This window comes from Haemaphysalis longicornis, unplaced genomic scaffold (genome assembly GCF_048455015.1).
Source record: "Haemaphysalis longicornis isolate Haplotype H1 unplaced genomic scaffold, Haemaphysalis longicornis Haplotype H1 scaffold_9, whole genome shotgun sequence".
NCBI lineage: Eukaryota > Metazoa > Arthropoda > Arachnida > Ixodida > Ixodidae > Haemaphysalis > Haemaphysalis longicornis.
This window is the reverse complement of record NW_027526460.1, coordinates 8,592,216-8,609,783: the sequence shown is the minus strand read 5'-3', so window position 1 is coordinate 8,609,783 and position 17,568 is coordinate 8,592,216. Positions and strand designations below refer to the sequence as shown.

At 50.3% G+C, this 17,568-nt stretch overlaps 2 protein-coding genes across 2 annotated transcripts in view; both read left to right on the top strand.

Annotated features, from left to right (window-relative positions):
* Positions 1-16,719, top strand: part of LOC144152498 (uncharacterized) — a 36,249-nt gene extending 19,530 nt beyond the window's left edge. The window contains exons 8-10 of the mRNA XM_077683775.1: positions 4,261-4,380; positions 4,478-4,579; positions 16,583-16,719. Of these exons, the coding sequence (XP_077539901.1) occupies positions 4,261-4,380; positions 4,478-4,579; positions 16,583-16,596 (236 nt within the window). The 3' untranslated portion in view covers positions 16,597-16,719. The remainder of the gene's footprint in view (positions 1-4,260; positions 4,381-4,477; positions 4,580-16,582) is intronic.
* Positions 6,231-11,998, top strand: LOC144151844 (uncharacterized). The gene is made up of 3 exons (XM_077683008.1): positions 6,231-6,564; positions 7,482-7,575; positions 7,926-11,998. Exons 1-3 carry the CDS (start codon positions 6,412-6,414, stop codon positions 10,745-10,747), a joined length of 3,069 nt encoding a protein of 1,022 aa, XP_077539134.1. The 5' UTR covers positions 6,231-6,411; the 3' UTR covers positions 10,748-11,998.
* Positions 16,720-17,568: the final 849 nt, after the last annotated feature.

Sequence of the window (17,568 nt, the reverse complement as noted above, 5' to 3'; positions counted from 1 at the left end):
CAATCTGCGAGCAACAAATTCCCTGCCCTGACGACGAAATTCGCAAGTCGCTAGAAGAACTTCGCTGCCCACTCGGTGACGACACAACAGTACTAACGAACGCGAACACCGGAATCCTTGTTGGCTCTGATTATTATTGGGAGTGCATTACGGGCTCTGTAAGAAAGCTGCAAAACAAACTCATGGCAGTGGAGACAAGATTCGGTTGGGCAGTTCAGGGTCAGACTTCGACAACATGTCAGCTGGTTAACTGTGCCCACGCGATCGTCCTACGTACGACAGTAGCCGACCAAGAAACAGCGCCAATTTTGAGGCAGTTTTGGGAGCTAGAGAGCGTCGGTGTGTCGGAATTAACACAAAACCCCTCGAACTGCGAAGTTAAGGACGAGTTTAAGAACAACCTTGAGACAGTTAACGGCCGCTACCAGGTGAAGCTGCCGTGGAAGGATAACGTAGAGTTGGCAGACAACCGTGCAGTGGCAGAGAAACGATTTCGTTCCCTGACAAAAAGGCTCAACAGAGCCCCGGAACTCATGGAAAGGTACGACACCGAGATGCGGCGACTGATTGACGATGGCGTAGCAGAGGAAGCGCCCACTGATCCACACGACGGCAATCAGCGTACCTATTACATGCCGCACCAACCTGTTCTCCGAGACAACAGCACGACAACCAAGCTTAGAATCGTGTTCGACGCGTCATCGCACAGTACGGACGCAAACTCGCTGAACGACAACTTGGACAGTGGGCCAAATCTAAATCCAGACCTCGTGCGCCTGCTACTAAATTTCCGAAGCCACCCAGTCGCACTCGTCGCTGATGCGGAAAAGGCGTTTCTGCAGATAAGTGTCGCCCCTGAAGACCGCGATGCGCTTAGATTTTTGTGGTTTACTCGTAAGCCCGAAAATGGCAAGCCCTTGCCGGAAATCGCTGCATACAGGATGACTCGAGTGCCGTTCGGGACAACGTCAAGCCCTTTCCTTTTGGCGGCAACGCTGCAGTGCCACCTTGAGAAAATGGAGCAGCAATACCCAGAAACAGCGAAGATGCTGAAAGACTGCATCTACGTCGATGACGTGCTGTGCGGCGCCTCCAGCGAAGAGGAAGCGGTAAAGGTGTACGGCGAGGTTAACCGCATTTTCGCTGCAGCATCGATGCGCCTGCACAAGTGGGGTTCTAACAGTAGCCAAATGAGAGAACTTTTCACGCAGGACAGCCTCAACGAAGTGCGTCTTGGTCAACCCGCCAACCTGCTAAAGGTTCTCGGCCTTACATGGTTACCTAACGAAGACCTCCTAACCTTTGCTCCAGATCCTGTCATCAAATTTTCTGCGGAGCAAAGAAACACGAAACGCTTCGTCCTACAGACAAGCGCTCGGCTGTACGACCCACTTGGTTTCCTGTCAGCTTTCACACTGAGGGCAAAAACACTCTTCCAGGAAATTTGGAAGGCAAACATCGCCTGGGATGACCCCTTACCCGACCATCTACTGAACGAATGGACGAAGTGGTGCCAGGAGCTACCTTTGCTCAGTGAGATGAGCATTCCCCGAACGTACGAGGGAAATATCGGAGGGAACCCTGTGCACCGCACACTACATGTGTTTTGCGACGCCAGCCAGAAGGCGTACGGTGCGGCTGCATACCTGTGCACAGAGAGCAGCACAGGAGAACGAACCTGCACCCTGATCATGGCCAAATGCCGCGTGGCACCAGTGAAGCCCATCACATTGGCAAGGCTGGAGCTGATGGGAGCCTTGATGGCATCTCGACTTTGCCAATTCATCGGGTCAAGCCTCAAGCTTCATATCGACAGCGTCCACTTGTGGACGGACTCGATGATCACCCTTCACTGGATCCGAGGTGACGCGACAAGGTGGAAGGAGTTCGTAAAGAACCGGGTTGCGGAGATCCAACAAAACACGGACGTCGCACAGTGGGGGCATTGCCCAGGCAAAACTAATCCCGCCGACCTCATGACGAGGGGCTTGACCGCGGCTAGCCTAAAATCGAGCGACATGTGGTGGCACGGTCCATCATGGATAAGACAACAGGAGGAAGTGTGGCCGTCCGGGGAGCGTCCGTCTAGTTTCACGCCTGAAGAGTTGGAAACGAAAAGGGAAGTGAATGTAGCGACAACGACTTGCGAGGAACAACCCGATCTCCTGAAGTTGACGCGTTTCAGTTCGGCGACAAAGGTGAATCGCGTGACGGGTTGGGTTATGCGCTTTCTGCATAACCTGCGAAGTAAGGAAAAGACGTCCGGTCCATTAACGGCATCCGAGATTGAACGAGCCGAAGAGTATTGGCTGAAGAAAGCTCAACAAACGGCCTTTTCGGACGAAATACGCCGCACGACACAGCATATGAAGCTTTCAAACGACTCTTCGTTGAAGGACTTTAACTTGTTTACAGACGAAAAGGGCCTGCTCAGAATACGCGGCCGACTCTGCTCTGCGAACAAGACGAGGGATGAGCGCCACCCGATCGTGATGCCCAAGGAGCACCGATACACAGTCCTGCTGGTAAATCGAGCACATTTGCAACTCCTACACGCGGGCGCCAGAGACACACTCGTGCAGCTGCGCGAACGATACTGGATTGTGCGTGGACGCCAACTCGTGAAAAGTGTGGTGCGATCTTGTGCTGTGTGCCGGCGGTACAGTGCTTCCCACATCGAGGCAGACACCGGACTCCTTCCCCCCGAACGGACCACCAAAGCAGAGCCCTTTGAGGTTGTCGGCATTGACTTTGCCGGCCCCCTTTTTGTGAACGAGAAGGACAAGATGGTGAAAGTGTATATAGTGTTGTTTACCTGTGCCGTGACGCGTGCAGTGCATTTGGAACTCGTTACGGACATGAGCACAGGAACTTTCATCCATGCCTTTCGTCGCTTTGTGTCACGCAGGGGGTTATGCCGAGTAGTTTACTCGGACAATGCCTTGACTTTCAAACGCGCCTCTAAAGACATGGGCAATCTTTGGAAGGCCCTGCGGCACCCCGATTCCCAGAGCTACTTCTCCAACTCGGGCATTGAGTGGAAGTTTATTGCTGAACGAGCGCCGTGGTGGGGAGGGTTCTATGAGAGAATGGTTCGAAGTGTAAAATTGGCCCTAAAGAAGACCATCGGCCGGCAGACCCTTGGCCTTGTCGAGCTGTCAACGGTGCTCGCTGAGGTCGAAGCAGTCATAAATTCTAGGCCCCTCACTTACACTTACGACGACCCTAACGATGGTGCCCCCCTCACACCAGCCTGCTTCTTGGCCGGAAGACGCCTAACCACACTGCCACTGCACGAGGAAAAATTCGTGGAAAGCTCTGCGACCTCGCTCCGACTGCTCTGGCAAAAACGAAAGCAGATCCTGCATCTGTTCTGGAATGTGTGGCGAAAAGAGTACTTGGGGCAGCTTCGTTCGGCCTACGCCTCGAAGAAAACGAAAGGAGGGGTCCCTGGGGTCGGCGACGTGGTGTTAATACGGGAGGACCGCCCGCGGCTGCTCTGGAAGACCGGCATCGTGACAGCAGTGTTTCCCGGCCGAGACGGCAAAATCCGCTCTTGTGAGGTCAGGGTGCCGCAGGGAAAAACAGTAAAACGACCGGTTCAGCTCCTGTTCCCATTGGAAACAACATAACGTAGAATGAGCCCTGTCTCATTGCGGGGGGGAGTGTTAGAACTGTGCGCGGACCTTCCGTCCAGTCGTGGAGAGAGACCACAGAGGGACGACAGAACGGCCGGGCGCAGGAAAGGAAAAGCCATTAAGAGGCGCCTCTGGCAGTAACGGGACACCACGACTGGAGGGAGGGGCCGCTCGCGGAATTCGGGGAAGCGAGGGAGCGGCCGGGCTCTTGGTGACCGCGAAAGCGGAAAGCAAGGAGAACGACTCGGAGGGGCCCACGGACGAGCATCGTTTCGGCGACTGCTCGAATTGGCTCCAACGAGAAGTGAATAAACAGTTTAACGAACGAAATATCGAAGTGCTTCTTCTGGGTTAATTCAAAAACCTGCAACGACAGGAGAAGTATTCTCTTACAACAACGACCTCTTAGAGAATTCGCCAGAAAGTGGCGGGAAGTCGACACTGCTTTATCGCTATCTATAAATATCTAGCTATAATTTTGTTTCGAGTTTGCCATAAGGCTGTTAGTATTGTTATCGGGACAAAGCAGTCGCCCCGTTTATCTACACCGGAATCTCACCTTCGTGTTCTTCCTTCGTCCCAAAACGGCCGACAGCTGCTGAGCTGAGCACTCCCGCTGCAGGGTCCCTGATGCAACGCGTGTCAAGTGCGCTGCGCAACGTCTTCAGGCCAAGGCCGGGGGAGCACGATCCAGACCGGCACAAGGCTTCGCAGAAGGTGTCCCCAAGCGTTGCTGCAGCGGGTGCGTGCACATATGTATACCCATTAGGCGCTTGCCACGTAACTGTACGTCTTTCATGCGGCGACTGCATATACACTCGATGATTTGCCGTTTGCAGACAAGGGCGGAGCTAGCGAAGATGAAGCTACCGACGTCGGACCGCTCCAAGGAAACCAGAGGTCATCGCCCGCTCACGCATCGCAGCCCGAATCAACGCAAGGTGAGACTTATGTCATATACATTTTGGGCGCGAGTGAAGTGCATGTGCTAAAGCACATCGTACATGAAAATCCTTCAGTGCTGTATACTCTTAATGACTACTGTCTCCTAAAGATTCCTCTTACTGCTGCTGCAGCGTTCAGGTCGTGACACTTCTCGTGATGCCCATGAACGATGGCCACTCTTGCACGGAGAGCGGCATCATTCGGATCTCCATGGTAGTACAAGACACTGTGCGTCCCCCCCCCCCCCCCCCCCCCCTCCCCCTGACCATGCAGGCCAGATCATAATTTTTACCGTAACGTTGAACTTCTGTGCACTGATCCTCTGCGACCTTATTGCTCAGTCGGGGCTAGAAGTCGAGAAGGCCCATCACAATGTTGGGGTGCTAAGAATTTAATTCGGGTCAAGCAAGCCATTAGTGGCTCGAATATGGGCGTCGCAGAAATCTACTCCGAAGGGGTGGGGAAGGGAACCGTACATCCCACGGAAAACTGGAGGATTTTTCTTCAGAAATTGAACGTTCTAAGAATGCGGGCATTTGGTGGAGGCCGTTGGAGAAAACCGCGGGCAACAGCAGGGTGGTTATAGCAATGACGACAACCCAAACCGAACAGCCGTGACCGCGACGTGAGCGGCCACTCTGCAGGGGCACTGCGCAGGGGGCATTCCGGGCGGCTTCCGGGCCCCTCCTGTCACGGCTACTCCTGCAGAACCCTGCCCCTGCAGCCCCTGACGGTGAACAAGCGCGCCCTGCCCCGCTGGGGCTGCACGAGCCAACGCGGCGCACTGACACAGGACGGCATCTCGCAGCGGCAAAGTAGAGGAGGAGGAGGAGGAGGAGGAGAAACACTTTATTTGCAAACTGGGTCTAGGGGAGAGGGGTGGCGGAGGATGCGATGTTCTCCGCGACCTGGGCGGCCCGGTTGGTTAGTGCCAACTGCACTTCCGGGTCGGAGCTCTCCAGGGCCTGCTCCCAGTGTAAGGGGGAAGGAAGAGGGGGAAATTGGTCGTGGGGACACTCGCAAAGGGAATGGTAGCGGGTATCCGGCTGGAGACATTGAGGGCAAAGAGGCGAAGGGTAGAGATTGGGGTTGATGCGGTGTAGGAGAGTTCGGCAGGGGGTTGTGTGGGTTTGTAGTAGCCGCCAGTGGCGAGCGGCTTCGTGGGTGAGGGAAGGGTGTGGGGGAGGATATATCCTGCGGAGGAGGCGGAAGTGCTGGGTAATGTCCCGGTACGAGACTAGAGCGTCCCGGAAGCTGGGGGTGCCGTGGGTAGAGCCAATAGAAGGGCCTGCTCGGGTGACAAGAGCTCGAGCTGTACGGTGGGCCACTTCATTGGCGTCTGTTCCCGTGTGGGCCGGGGTCCACAGCAGAGCCACGGGGTGGGATGGTGTTCTGCGGGAGAGGATTTTGAGGGCGAGTGGGGAGATTAGCCCTGCAGAGAAGTTGCGAATTGCCGACTGAGAATCCGAAAGGACAACTCTGGGTGTGGGAGACTGGGCTAGGGAGCCTACATAAGCCGCGCCTTCGTCATAAGCCACGCCTTCGCCTACATAAGCCGCGCCTACATAAGGCGCGGCTTATGTAGGCTCCCTAACTCTTTGACACAGCTCGTGCCGCCTCCCGCCGTCGGGCAGCGTTGCCAGCACACGTTGCCATAGCAACGGGGCCGATACGGCGCCATGTTGTGCCCCAGTCGGCTCACTGCCGCCGTGTGCGTAAGGCTGCGTCTTTGCCGCCCGTGACTCGCGGTGACTTTTGTTGACCACGGGAAGCTTTTCGTAACCATGCCAGCTCGGTGAACGTGTGGGGAGTTGTGTGAGCACCAAAAATGCCCGGCTGTTGCGTTCCGCAATGTACGAATCATTGCAGAAAAGGCACACGGATGTTCCGCTTCCCGGCCAGCCCGAACCGAAGAAAGCGCTGGCTTGTACAAGTGAAAAGGGACCGCTGGGAGCCCACTGCTGCTTCTCGTGTTTGCGCTGTGAGTATTGCACCTCGCTTCATGTTTTTCGCACGCGTACTTGCAGCTATATTCTATTATGTAAGTGCTATGCACCTGCAACGCTTTCACCGAGCGCCGTCGTGTCCTCAACGTCTCCTCCGTCGCCGCAGCGCCGTTGCGCGCCGGTAGCGGAGGCCATGGCTGTTTTGATGGCTTCCAGCGACGGCTGCGCGTAGCCGAGCGGCAATTTAGCGTGCGAATGCAGCGTGTGCGCAAGTGGATGCTTTGCGTGGTTCGATTATGCCGGATTACGCATGCATGAAACGTGAATGTTCAAAACTAAGCCTGGTTATAAAACATCCCCGGAATCGGAAGGCCCGGACCGTTCAAGCTTGCTACAAAAAAAAAAAAAAAAAAAAACGCGATTCTCGTCACTGCGACAAAAATTGGTCGAGACCAAGCGACAAAAGCGGTCACTGAGCGACTGCCAAATCTTCGAATGCGCTGCAATTCAGAGTTCGGCAATCGATTTTGAAGCTGCCGTGGGCTGGATATTCATCGGGTCGCCGAAAAAATTGGCTGGCGCCCCCGTAGGCTTTGTGAAATCTCCCCCTCTACCGTAGACTCGCCTCGTAGGTGTTGTGAAATCCCCCCTACCGTAGACGGGCAATTGTTCCCTGCGTTGCTTGTGCTGATATTCCGTGCGGGGGTGGAATATATGATTGATTCTTTCATGCAACACTGCCAAACGGCGTATAAGGGGTCACTAAAGTCTGCAAAGATTTCTGTGGCGAGCCGCCCCATAAAAATTCCCGTACTGCAATTAGAGGGCATAATCAATTTCCATTCCAAAAGATAAAAAACGCGCGAAAGCGATCATTCTGCCTCTCGAGCGAGTAATTCAAATGCATTATGTGGTTTTCAATTATTGTTTAGATTGACTTTTTTTGTTCTAGGCACATTTTGAAGATTCAAGTTTTGAGCAGCACCGACAAGATGGACTGAAAAAGCTGAGGCCGGATGCTGTCCCAACTCTCTTTCCCTATCGTGGTAAGAACATATCTGAACTCGTTATATAAAGCCGTAAAATGGACACAAATTTAATTTTCCTTTGAATTTGTGAATCTAGTTTGGGTCATTCAGAGAAAAGACAAACTCATCTAAATCCATTGCCTCAATTGCACTGCGGCATTTCGCTCTTATTTTTGTTTACTCAGAACATCTATAAGGAATAGTAATATGCTTTGTGTGGTGCAGACCATTCAAGAAAGTGCGTGATAACATTTTGCTTGTAATTTTTAGTCTGCAAAGCGAAAATAAGTATTGGAACTGTTTGCTGAGTCAGAATGCATAGACAAGCATGTTATTGTAGTAATGTTTGTATGTTTAATTTTTTCCAGCTGCTCCAAAACACCGGAAGTCCCCGAAGAAGCGCACTTCTGCCATGAAACCTGCGAATTCGTCTAACACCAAGCGTGTTTGCACATCTGGAGACATTCCACAGCTGCCTACGGATCCTTGCGACATAACGAGTTTTGAGCACGGTGTTCAGTTGAGTGCTCATATTTCAGCAGCCGTTTTACAGCCAGATGCTCTTCCTCATGACACTGCTGAATTCGCGAGAGGTGATCCTCCAGAAGCCCACTTGCTGTCAAGTTTGCCCACCAACAAGGCAGCAAGCATCAGTACCAGCGATCCTGAGTCCAGGCTTGCTCACGCATTGGGAGATTTCTCATTTCCTCTACCGCCTACAAACAATCTAGAAAGTGATGCGGACAGTGCTGCCGAGTGCAGGTGTGAGTGTACATCCGTGCGTGTGCCCCTGCCATTTGTTCCTCCAGCCAATGACGCAGACAGCACTGGTGAGTTTGGGTGTCATCATGAGACAGTAGCCGCCTCTCCACCACACCTGTCTGCCAACAATCTAGCAAGCGACACAAACGCTACTCCAGGTTCATCCGTAGCCATTCTGAAACAGCTCCCTCCCAACACCGTAGCAAATGATGCAGGTCTCACTCCTCCACAAGAACAGTCAACCATGCCAGCTGCATTTATGTTTGGAGGCAGCACAACTCCCACATTGTCGACGTTGCATCGGGAAAATTCCGAGCTCCGGAAAAAAAACGCCGACTTAAGCAGAAGGTGTAAAAACTTGGTAAAACTGCATGAGCAGACGAGATCAAAAGTACGTAGTCTAAACAAGAAACTAAGGTTAGTTCAGCAAGAACTGAACGCATTAAGATCATCGACATTTCTTGCTGCAGATCAAACGAAGGCTCTAACAACAAAAGGCAGGGTTCGCAAGTGGTCAGTTCAGACTATACGCGTAGCCCTCCAAATAAAGCACGCATGTGGTACAACAGGCTACGAATTGCTCAGGTCTCTGTCATACCCACTGCCATCTAACCGGACATTGATTCGAAGAATGCAAAACATTCGCTTTCTGCCTGGTGTACTTACTGAAGTGCTGGATGTTCTAAAGCGTAAGGCAGAAACAATGGAAGACATTGAAAAAGATTGCGTCCTCTTCATGGATGAGATGGAAATTAGTCAAGGGTTTGAACATGACCGCTCTCTGGATTGCCTTTTTGGGGGTACGACACTTCCAGAGTTAACTGACAACGTTGCAAACCATGCCCTCGTGTTTATGATTGGAGGTCTAAACACGAGGTGGAAACAGGTCATCGCTTACCACTTCACTGGTCGTTCTACTGACGGAAGCCTTTTAAAGGAGCTTATATTTCATTTAATTGCGCTTTGTTTTGAGGTGTCCCTGAGAGTTCTTGTTGTAACAAGTGACATGGGAAGTGCCAACAGGAAAGTGTGGCAGCTGCTGGAGTTTTCAAGCCACAGGCACTCGCAAACTGTCTGCTCTATACCACACCCTCACTTGGATGGTAGGGAGCTGTATTTCATGGCTGATCCTGCTCACGTTTTGAAAAACATACGTGGGCAGCTTCTCCGCTCAGGAAGTTTTACCCTGGGGAAGGAGACGACAGAGGAGCATTGCATCCCAGGAAAAACTGTTACCCTTGAACATGTTGAGGCTGTTCTCGAATATGATAAAAAAAATGACCTCAAAATCGCTAACAAGCTGTCGGACATTCATGTCAGCGATGGACATTTCGCAAAAATGAAAGTAAACATCGCAGTGCAGTTGTTCCGTGAAGCACCTCCTGCCATTCGCTATCTAATCAAGCTCAAAATCTTGAAGCCGGAAGCTGAAGCAACTGCCTGGTTTTTTGACCTTGTCACTAAGTGGTACACTTTGATGTCATCACGACACCCCATCGTTGCTTTAAGTCATTTTGACCGCGCAAAGCACCAGGAAGCAGTTGGGACATTGCAGCTGGCATGTGCTACATTCACTCGGATGAACATGGGAGCAACTGCACACTGGAAGCCATCGCAGGCCGGTCTTTTGGTGTCTACAACTGTTGTGCTGCGCCTGTCAGAGGAGCTCCTGGCGAGGCGCGGGTACTTGTACCTCCTCACTGCTAGGTTGATCCAAGATTGCCTAGAAAATATTTTTTCAGTTGTGAGGTTGAAGAAGCCAGTTCCAAGTGCGTATGATGTTAAATGTGCACTGAAGGCCATTTGTGTCAGCCAGTTTGTACACACCCCTAAGACTTCGAGCTACAACATTGACGACAGCAGTCATCTGGCTGACTTGCTTGAGCCAAGCTTAAAAAAGCTAGAGGAAGACCCCATTCAGCAGGCTGAGGAGTTAGAGAACTTGTTTGTGATTGGACTGACGGAAGCAGAGTGCGACATCGTAGCGTACATCGGTGGTTTCCTTCTGAGGTCTGTTTTAAAATCTATAGGTAACTGCAAAAGCTGTAAAGCAGTACTGACTGACAGTGCTCCTGGGAAATACAGCAGCCTCATCCAGTTGAAGGAGTACGTGAAAAATGCTGGAAATCTGATCCAGCCAAGCATGTCTGTAATGACAATTTTGATGGATTGTGAAGAAAACTTCAAAACGTTTGCTGAAATGGTTGAAGTCATGAAGGTGAAAAAGCCATTTTCAAGCATTCTGAGTGCCCTGCAGAAGTCTGTAAAAATGCACTTGGGATGTTGCAGTTTGCACAAGCCTACTGTAGAGAAGCTGCTTCTCGAAAAATATGTCCGAACAAGACTAAAGATTTACCTCAGGCAGCAGCATGAACACAGAGTAAATGGGGCAGCAAGCAAAACCTGTGCTGCGGCAAACTTGGAGTAGTTCAGCAGCCAGCTAGAACCGTAGAGCGTACGCAGCTGCGATAAATTTTTTTTTATGTGAGGACACTTCAAGACTTGGGTGTGGTACGTTCAATCATAATTTAGGACTGCCTTTGTTAAGGACTCTATGCAACTTCATTGCCGTACAATGATGATAAAGGAAAATTGATGCCTTATTTGTATAATTTACATTATAGTGTGTTCAAAATAGCTGTAAAATATTTTACTGCTAACATTTTCTTTTGCTGTTCCTCAGTACCAGCCCGAAAAAGGCATTCAAAAACAAGAACAGTGGTGTGCCTTCGTTCACATTGCACCTTTCTCTCGAGACGTTGCTCTCCATTGTGTCAGTTGCTCACGACGTGTTTTTGTTCTCGACTGATGTCATGTAATTTTCAGTGGGGTAATTTAAATTAACCCAGTGGGGCTTGGGGAATTTTCTTATTGATTTATTCCCCAATATTTTGGTTCATGTATGTATCCTTGCTCAAAGTACTACTTATGCAGACGTGTAAAATGCTTTCTCACTGTCATCAGTGAAGCAAGCCGTATTCTTCTCTACTTGCTTTCTCCTTCATTAGTTATCTCTGCGTTTGTCTCATCAGCATTGTCCACCTGTGTAGCCCATCTGGGCTTTAATCTTGCTCGTTGCCTGTGTGTTCAGTTTTTTTTCAACAGCTCCATTGGAAAAAAGTCACGAATGAGTGGTAACTTTTACATGCATTAGTCTGCTACGTAAAGTGCTTCTTGAAATTCGATGCCTTTATTAGCTCGGACACATTTACTTTGTGTGTTTTGTTGTATTTTCCATGTACGCCTGTTGTTCGAGAAGGGGGCATCTGCATGTCATGCAAGCAGTGCAATAAAAGAATTTTACGTGAAGTTTGTCTTCCTTTATGCGTGTAATGAAAGTATGCTTCAAGGCATGATGACGTGTATGTTCAGCCATAGATGTAATATTTTGTGTTGCCACCTCAACAATATTCTTTTTAGTGTGTGTAAACGTGTTAAATTACACATTGGGCACGTTAAGATGCCCAGTTTGGGCAGAACGATTCAAGCATAGGCTGGGGAGGTTCTATAGGCAACAGTGGTTTAGTCTGTGCGGGCCATTTTTATTGTATCGGAAACTTTACTACTACACCGATATTTTCTATGCTATAGCATTTGCGGGGTACCCTAATAACATGTAGTGCCTTGTATCTGCACAAAAATGCGTAATTTGAAAAGTCAACCTATTCAATTGAATAATAGTGCATAAAAATAAAAGGGTAATAGTGCCAAAACAATTAAAAAATGGTATAAAAGCCAAAAACTGAAAATGAAATTACCGTCTCTCTAATCGGGCGTCATCGTGCAATTACCTAAACAGAACCTTCCCGGGTTAAGAATGACGGCGAGGTAAGGCGACATAAAATCCCCGACCATTTCCACTAACGTGAAACCTGGGGAAAAGCGAAGCGTGCGGTGTACAAGTGTATCCTCGGCGCTTTGGCGTTTTTGCCACGGAGGTGAAACCGTTGGGGGTAGAAGGATACAGCTTTGAAGCGCAGCGCGTTCTAGCGCGAGGCATTGGAAAACGAGTGACCTGGTGTGTTTTCCTAGTACACGTTACGCTTTACCCTAAGGCGTAAACAAGGGTCCCGGTGTTTTAGTGCCATGACTACATCGACGACGACATGAAACGGCCACAGCCCGAGCCATTAAGGGGCTTCGCCCCTAAAAGAGACGTGTTCCTTCAATGCCACCAAGGAAATGAAACGTTCGTGCAACAAGCGTCGGAAGAATGCTTATGTATTAGCAGATAATTCTGAGATATATTTCGTGCTTGCCACCGAACTGACCTGCGAAAAATAATTGCACCGTAGCACGATTCTGCATGTGAAAAACAAGATACACCGGCTATGCGCCACATCGAGCTCCACGCACAAAAAATCGCGTATTCGCGCGCTTCTACGTACAGCTAGGGCCTCCAAAGGAGGCATTGGCAAGCCTTTACCAAGGACGTGAATGCCGCATTAAACGAATGATCCCACGATCTCAACTGTTCCCAGCAGCAGGAAGTTTTTGGAAAGCTGCTTGGCGATAACCACGCACTATCGTTTCGAAGCAGGTCGTTCTAGAGATAGCCTATTCCGCGCCTCCATAGGCGCGGCGCATGCCGGCTCCCTGGGTCGGGCGGGCACTGGGGCACCAATATGGCGGCCCGTCAAGTTTGGCGGCCGCCGCAGCCACCGTTAGGAAACCTTGGACTCTGCTGTCGCCACCCTAAACGACGAAGGCGCGGCTTATGTAGGCTCCCTACAAAGAGTGGCACCACCCTAAACGACGAAGGCGCGGCTTATGTAGGCTCCCTAGACTGGGCAAAGTAGAAACACACGAAGACATGAGTGGCACTGAGTTGCCCGGCGCGGTATACGGCTGCGGAAGTAAAAAGGGAAGCGCTAACTTACAGCTGCGTATAACTGGCACAAGGCTGTTGTTAACTAAGGTATAACCTTGGGCGTGTTGGCACATCATTGGAACAGCGGAAAATTAAGGGACAAGGACGAGACGTAGACGCGACGCAACTAAGATGTTCTGAGCTGTGTACCGTCTCTGTCTCGTCCCTTTTGCTCTGTTCAGCGCTAACCACATGGAGAGATTTGGCAAGCGATTTGAGGAGCGACGCGCCTAGCAACGAACTACTTTTCGCCGCGGACCAAATCGCTCATCGAATCGTTTGGTTCACTAGGGAGAGAACGAGAGGAAGGAGCGAGTGGTGGCACAGTGCATCCTAGAAAAGCACGACCCTCTGCTTACTGAAATGCGTTTATTTCCCGTTTTTGTTGCAAATGCACAAAAAAACCTTGCGGCCGTGCGTACTTCGATAATCGTACTGGGCGCTGTGCGGATCGCGTTTTGCCGTCGCAAGGTGGCGGATCCCCGTCGCATCGCTCGTCGCGTCGCTCGCAGAAAACGCTCCATGTGGTTAGTCTGCTCTCCAAGGATTGCTGTTGTGTTAAACAAAAAATACCCACTAAACAGATAATGCGCTACATTTCAAATTTCCCATTGCGTGTCGCTGGTGCAACGTACCACTCCTTTTTGGGTGTAAACTCCTTTGTCACTTCTGCTTAGGAGTAAACTATTTTATAGTTCATTTTAGATGTAATCCTTTTACATGCTATATCACTCCTTTCCGGGTGCAAACTTTCCGCTTGTAAATTGAGAAGACTCGACAAAAACAGTTCCACTCAAGTCGTTTGTTTCCCCTGCAGACGGGGTTTTTTTTTTTTTGTTTTTTTTTTTTGTTTTTAGAGCGGAGCTGTACTAGGCTATGTTCCCTTACTTCTTTTAGATGTCCGCACACCAAAACTCGCCATGCTCCACGTCTCTGTGAAGCGCGCATTGATTACTTCTGCGACGGCGGCCCGACGAACTATCCATTCCTTTCTTCCTCGATTCTGGTTTGTCCCCCACACTGCGTTGTATGCTAGTGTACCCTTTGAGCATGTTGAACGGCAGTGTGTGCAGACACAGGCACGAGGAACGAGAAACGCGGACACTGTATACCTGCTACTCTGTCGTTCAACATTCCTAATCAGTGTACCAACTGCCCCAAATGTCGATCCTTTGAGTACCCTTTGACATGGGTGCAATAAAACCGCAGTGCATCCTTCCGAATCAATACACAGCAAACGTCAGGTGAGAAAGAAAACGAGACAGATCGAAGACATTGGAAAGTCGGAGGGGGATCGCGAAGCAAATCGTGTCAAGCGGCCAGAGCAGGGGGCTATCCAGAATTGCGATTTTAGGGGGATGTTAGGGGCTGTTGGGGGGGGGGGGGTATAAATATTTGGGTGATGTGGTCGTGGTTGAGGAATCTTTTTGGGGGGTGTCGAAATCCTTTTGGAGGGTGATGGGGAGCTCGTGGTTGTGTAATATTTTTGTTTGGTGTAGGAATCCTTTGGGGGTGTTGGGGAGGGTGTATAAATAACTGGGCGGTGTGATTGTGGTTGTGGAGTTTTTTTAGGGGTGTCGAAATACTTTTGGGGTGCCGAAATCCTTACAGTGAGGGTGTTGGGGAGGGTGTTGAAATACCTGGGCAGTGTGCTCGTGGTTGTGGAATCTTTTGAGGGTGTCGAAATCCTTTGTGGGGTGTTGCGGAGGATGTATAAATAACTGGGTGGTGTGCGCGCGGTTGTGGAATCTTTCTGGGAGGGTCGAAATCCTTCTAGGGGGGGGGGGGAGGGGGGGGTTGTTAAGGTGGGTGTATAAATACCTTGGCGTGTGCTCTTTGTGGAATGTTTTTTGGGGGTGTCGAAATCCTTCTGGGGGGGGGGGGCATAAATCCCTGCGCCAGAGGATGAAGCCCTTCGAAAATGGAACATCAAGGCTCTGGGCCCATTGTGAGAGAGGAGTGGGGTTGGGCTGGCTGTGGTATTATGAACCAGCACATGGGATATATGTGCGTCGCATGTTTTTTGTTCATCTGGGATAGTTCTCCGCACAGAGAACGGGCCGGGCGGGAAAGCTAGGTTGGCGTGGGGAGCAGACTCTACACTACTCGTGTGAGAGCGCTATGATTAGTAGCAACAACAAAACTTTACAGCTCCGCTGGTCATTCACATTCGCAGGGTGGAACGGCATTGAATTTTTAAAGCAAACTTTTCTACCTCTACCAGCCAACGATTCATTCGTGGCGTGCGGAACGAGAAACTCCGAACGAGGATGGGGAGGGGAGGGCGGTTTTCACTCCCGGAGCACAGTATAGACGGCGCAGCGATAGGGCGCTATTACCCAGCGTTCCCCGCGCGCAGCTGCCTGCTCGCACAGGCGGGCGCGTGTCGTCTGATTTAGCGACGGTTGTTTTTGTCCTGTTCTGGCGTGCTTCGCGTCCATTGCGCCCTTCCTTCTCACGGCTTGATTAAATTGTTCGACAGCACCTCCTGGGTAACCCGGACCCGACGGGATTAAGTGGTCCTACGGCAAACATACTTTAATGGGTTGGTTTTCAGGGCGGAAAAACAAAATGTAGAGACCACATACAGACATCTGGCCGCTAGAGAAACGCTGCATTTTGCGCACTGCTTGAAATGAATGGGACTCTGTTTTCTAAATTGGTGAATACCAATTCGGTTGGGTTTTAACAAGTATTACAAAAGGCGAAAGGAGCAACTGGATCTGCTAAATAGCGATTGTAAAAGTTCCCTCAGCTTTCTCGCAATTCTTAAACTTACGAAAGTAATGATAATGTCTGTTTGGCATCAAGGATACGTGATGCAGGAGACCTGCAGAAAAAAGCTGGCGTGATGTCAGCTTGATAAGTTTAAATCGGTATAAATGGGAATCACTAAGCTCACATGTCGAATTGTTTAGGTGTCTGCGCTTGTGCCGCGCGTTGGTGTAGCCACAAGCTAGCACATCAGGATGGCTGAGTTCCGCTGTCTCACCCTTCGAAAGACGCTCAGTTTTCTGCCGCGCACGTCCGGGCTACAGCGGCGGCGTCGTCCGCAGCTCTAGCCCGGACGGCAGGTAACGGCTGGCAGAATCTCTGGCGTCGCTCTTTGTAGAGCCACGTATGTAAATTCAAGTGACGTCGCATGGGCAGTTGTTGTGGGTGTCGTTCAAAGCTTTGCTTTCTAACCACCTTCACAGCGTGGATTGGAGCCAATTTTTTTCTCAGCTGATTATACGCACGAAGAGCAGCATGGTGATTTTCGTTCCTCTTGCTCTAGTTTCGGCAGACACGTCTGCAAGCAGCTTGCGAAAACAAATGTGCAATATATACAAATTAACACGCGAATACTGCAATGTATACATATATGCATATATGGTCTGCCCATCGTTGCAGGAGCCAACCAGTGAACAACGGGGCGGCTGTGCAAAGGCGTCGCTGCGTCCTCCCTTCCTGCAAGTGGACTGCACATCCAGCAACTGTAGCTTTTGTATAGATCGAGCGAGTGTTCGACGCCGAACTGCCGTCAGGACCGTCGCTTTTAGTGAAATAAATATCCCCGGTTACGGAGTATCTTCTCGCAATTTTTGTCATAATCGCACCACACCTGTTATAAAGTTCTGTCTCTGCCTCTGGACGTTAGGCAAACAATGTTACTCGCATTCAATCGACAGCCGCATATTTTAGAAGTAGCAAAATTTTATTTTTAGGCACTGGAGCGTAAGAAGAATGCTATTTGATATAAGGAGGAAGAGGGCGTACCCAAGGGAAGAAAATGAGAGGGAGAGAGAGAAAATAGGGATGGGAAAGTAAAACACTAAATCCTCTAAAAACCTCCGCGGAGTGGTCTGCACAACCGTACGATTGTTGTGTCCATTTTGTTTTTCTTCCGGGCCATTGCGAAATGGCTGTTCGTTTTCGATGAAAGCAGACGACGTGTAGACTTGGGGAATCGCGTGCGAAAAAGTGGTTATTTCATGGACAGCCAGCGGGAAAAAGGGGAAAAAAACTGTGGTTGATTCCTCTGTCATAGGAATAGGTAAAACACCAAAGTGAAATGTACAGCGAAATCTGCAGCTGAGCATGATTTGCGGGTCGGCGGCTGTCTTGTGGGTGTGCTTGGCGAGCGGCGCCCTGCTGGCGGGTCGCTTCGGCAGAGGTGTACTGGCGTCATTTCCGTGACAGATGTGACGTCAGTGAAATCTTGGTGTATACTGGCACAAAACACTTTCATGTTAAACCCGAAAACGAACAACCCTAAGTATAACGTACTGTTTAGTCCTAAAGGTTGCTTCCCCGCAAGAAGACCCTGTCTGCAGGGGTGCACCCTTTACAGGCCGCTTAATTGCACTGGCGTCACTTCCGTGACGGATATAACGCCA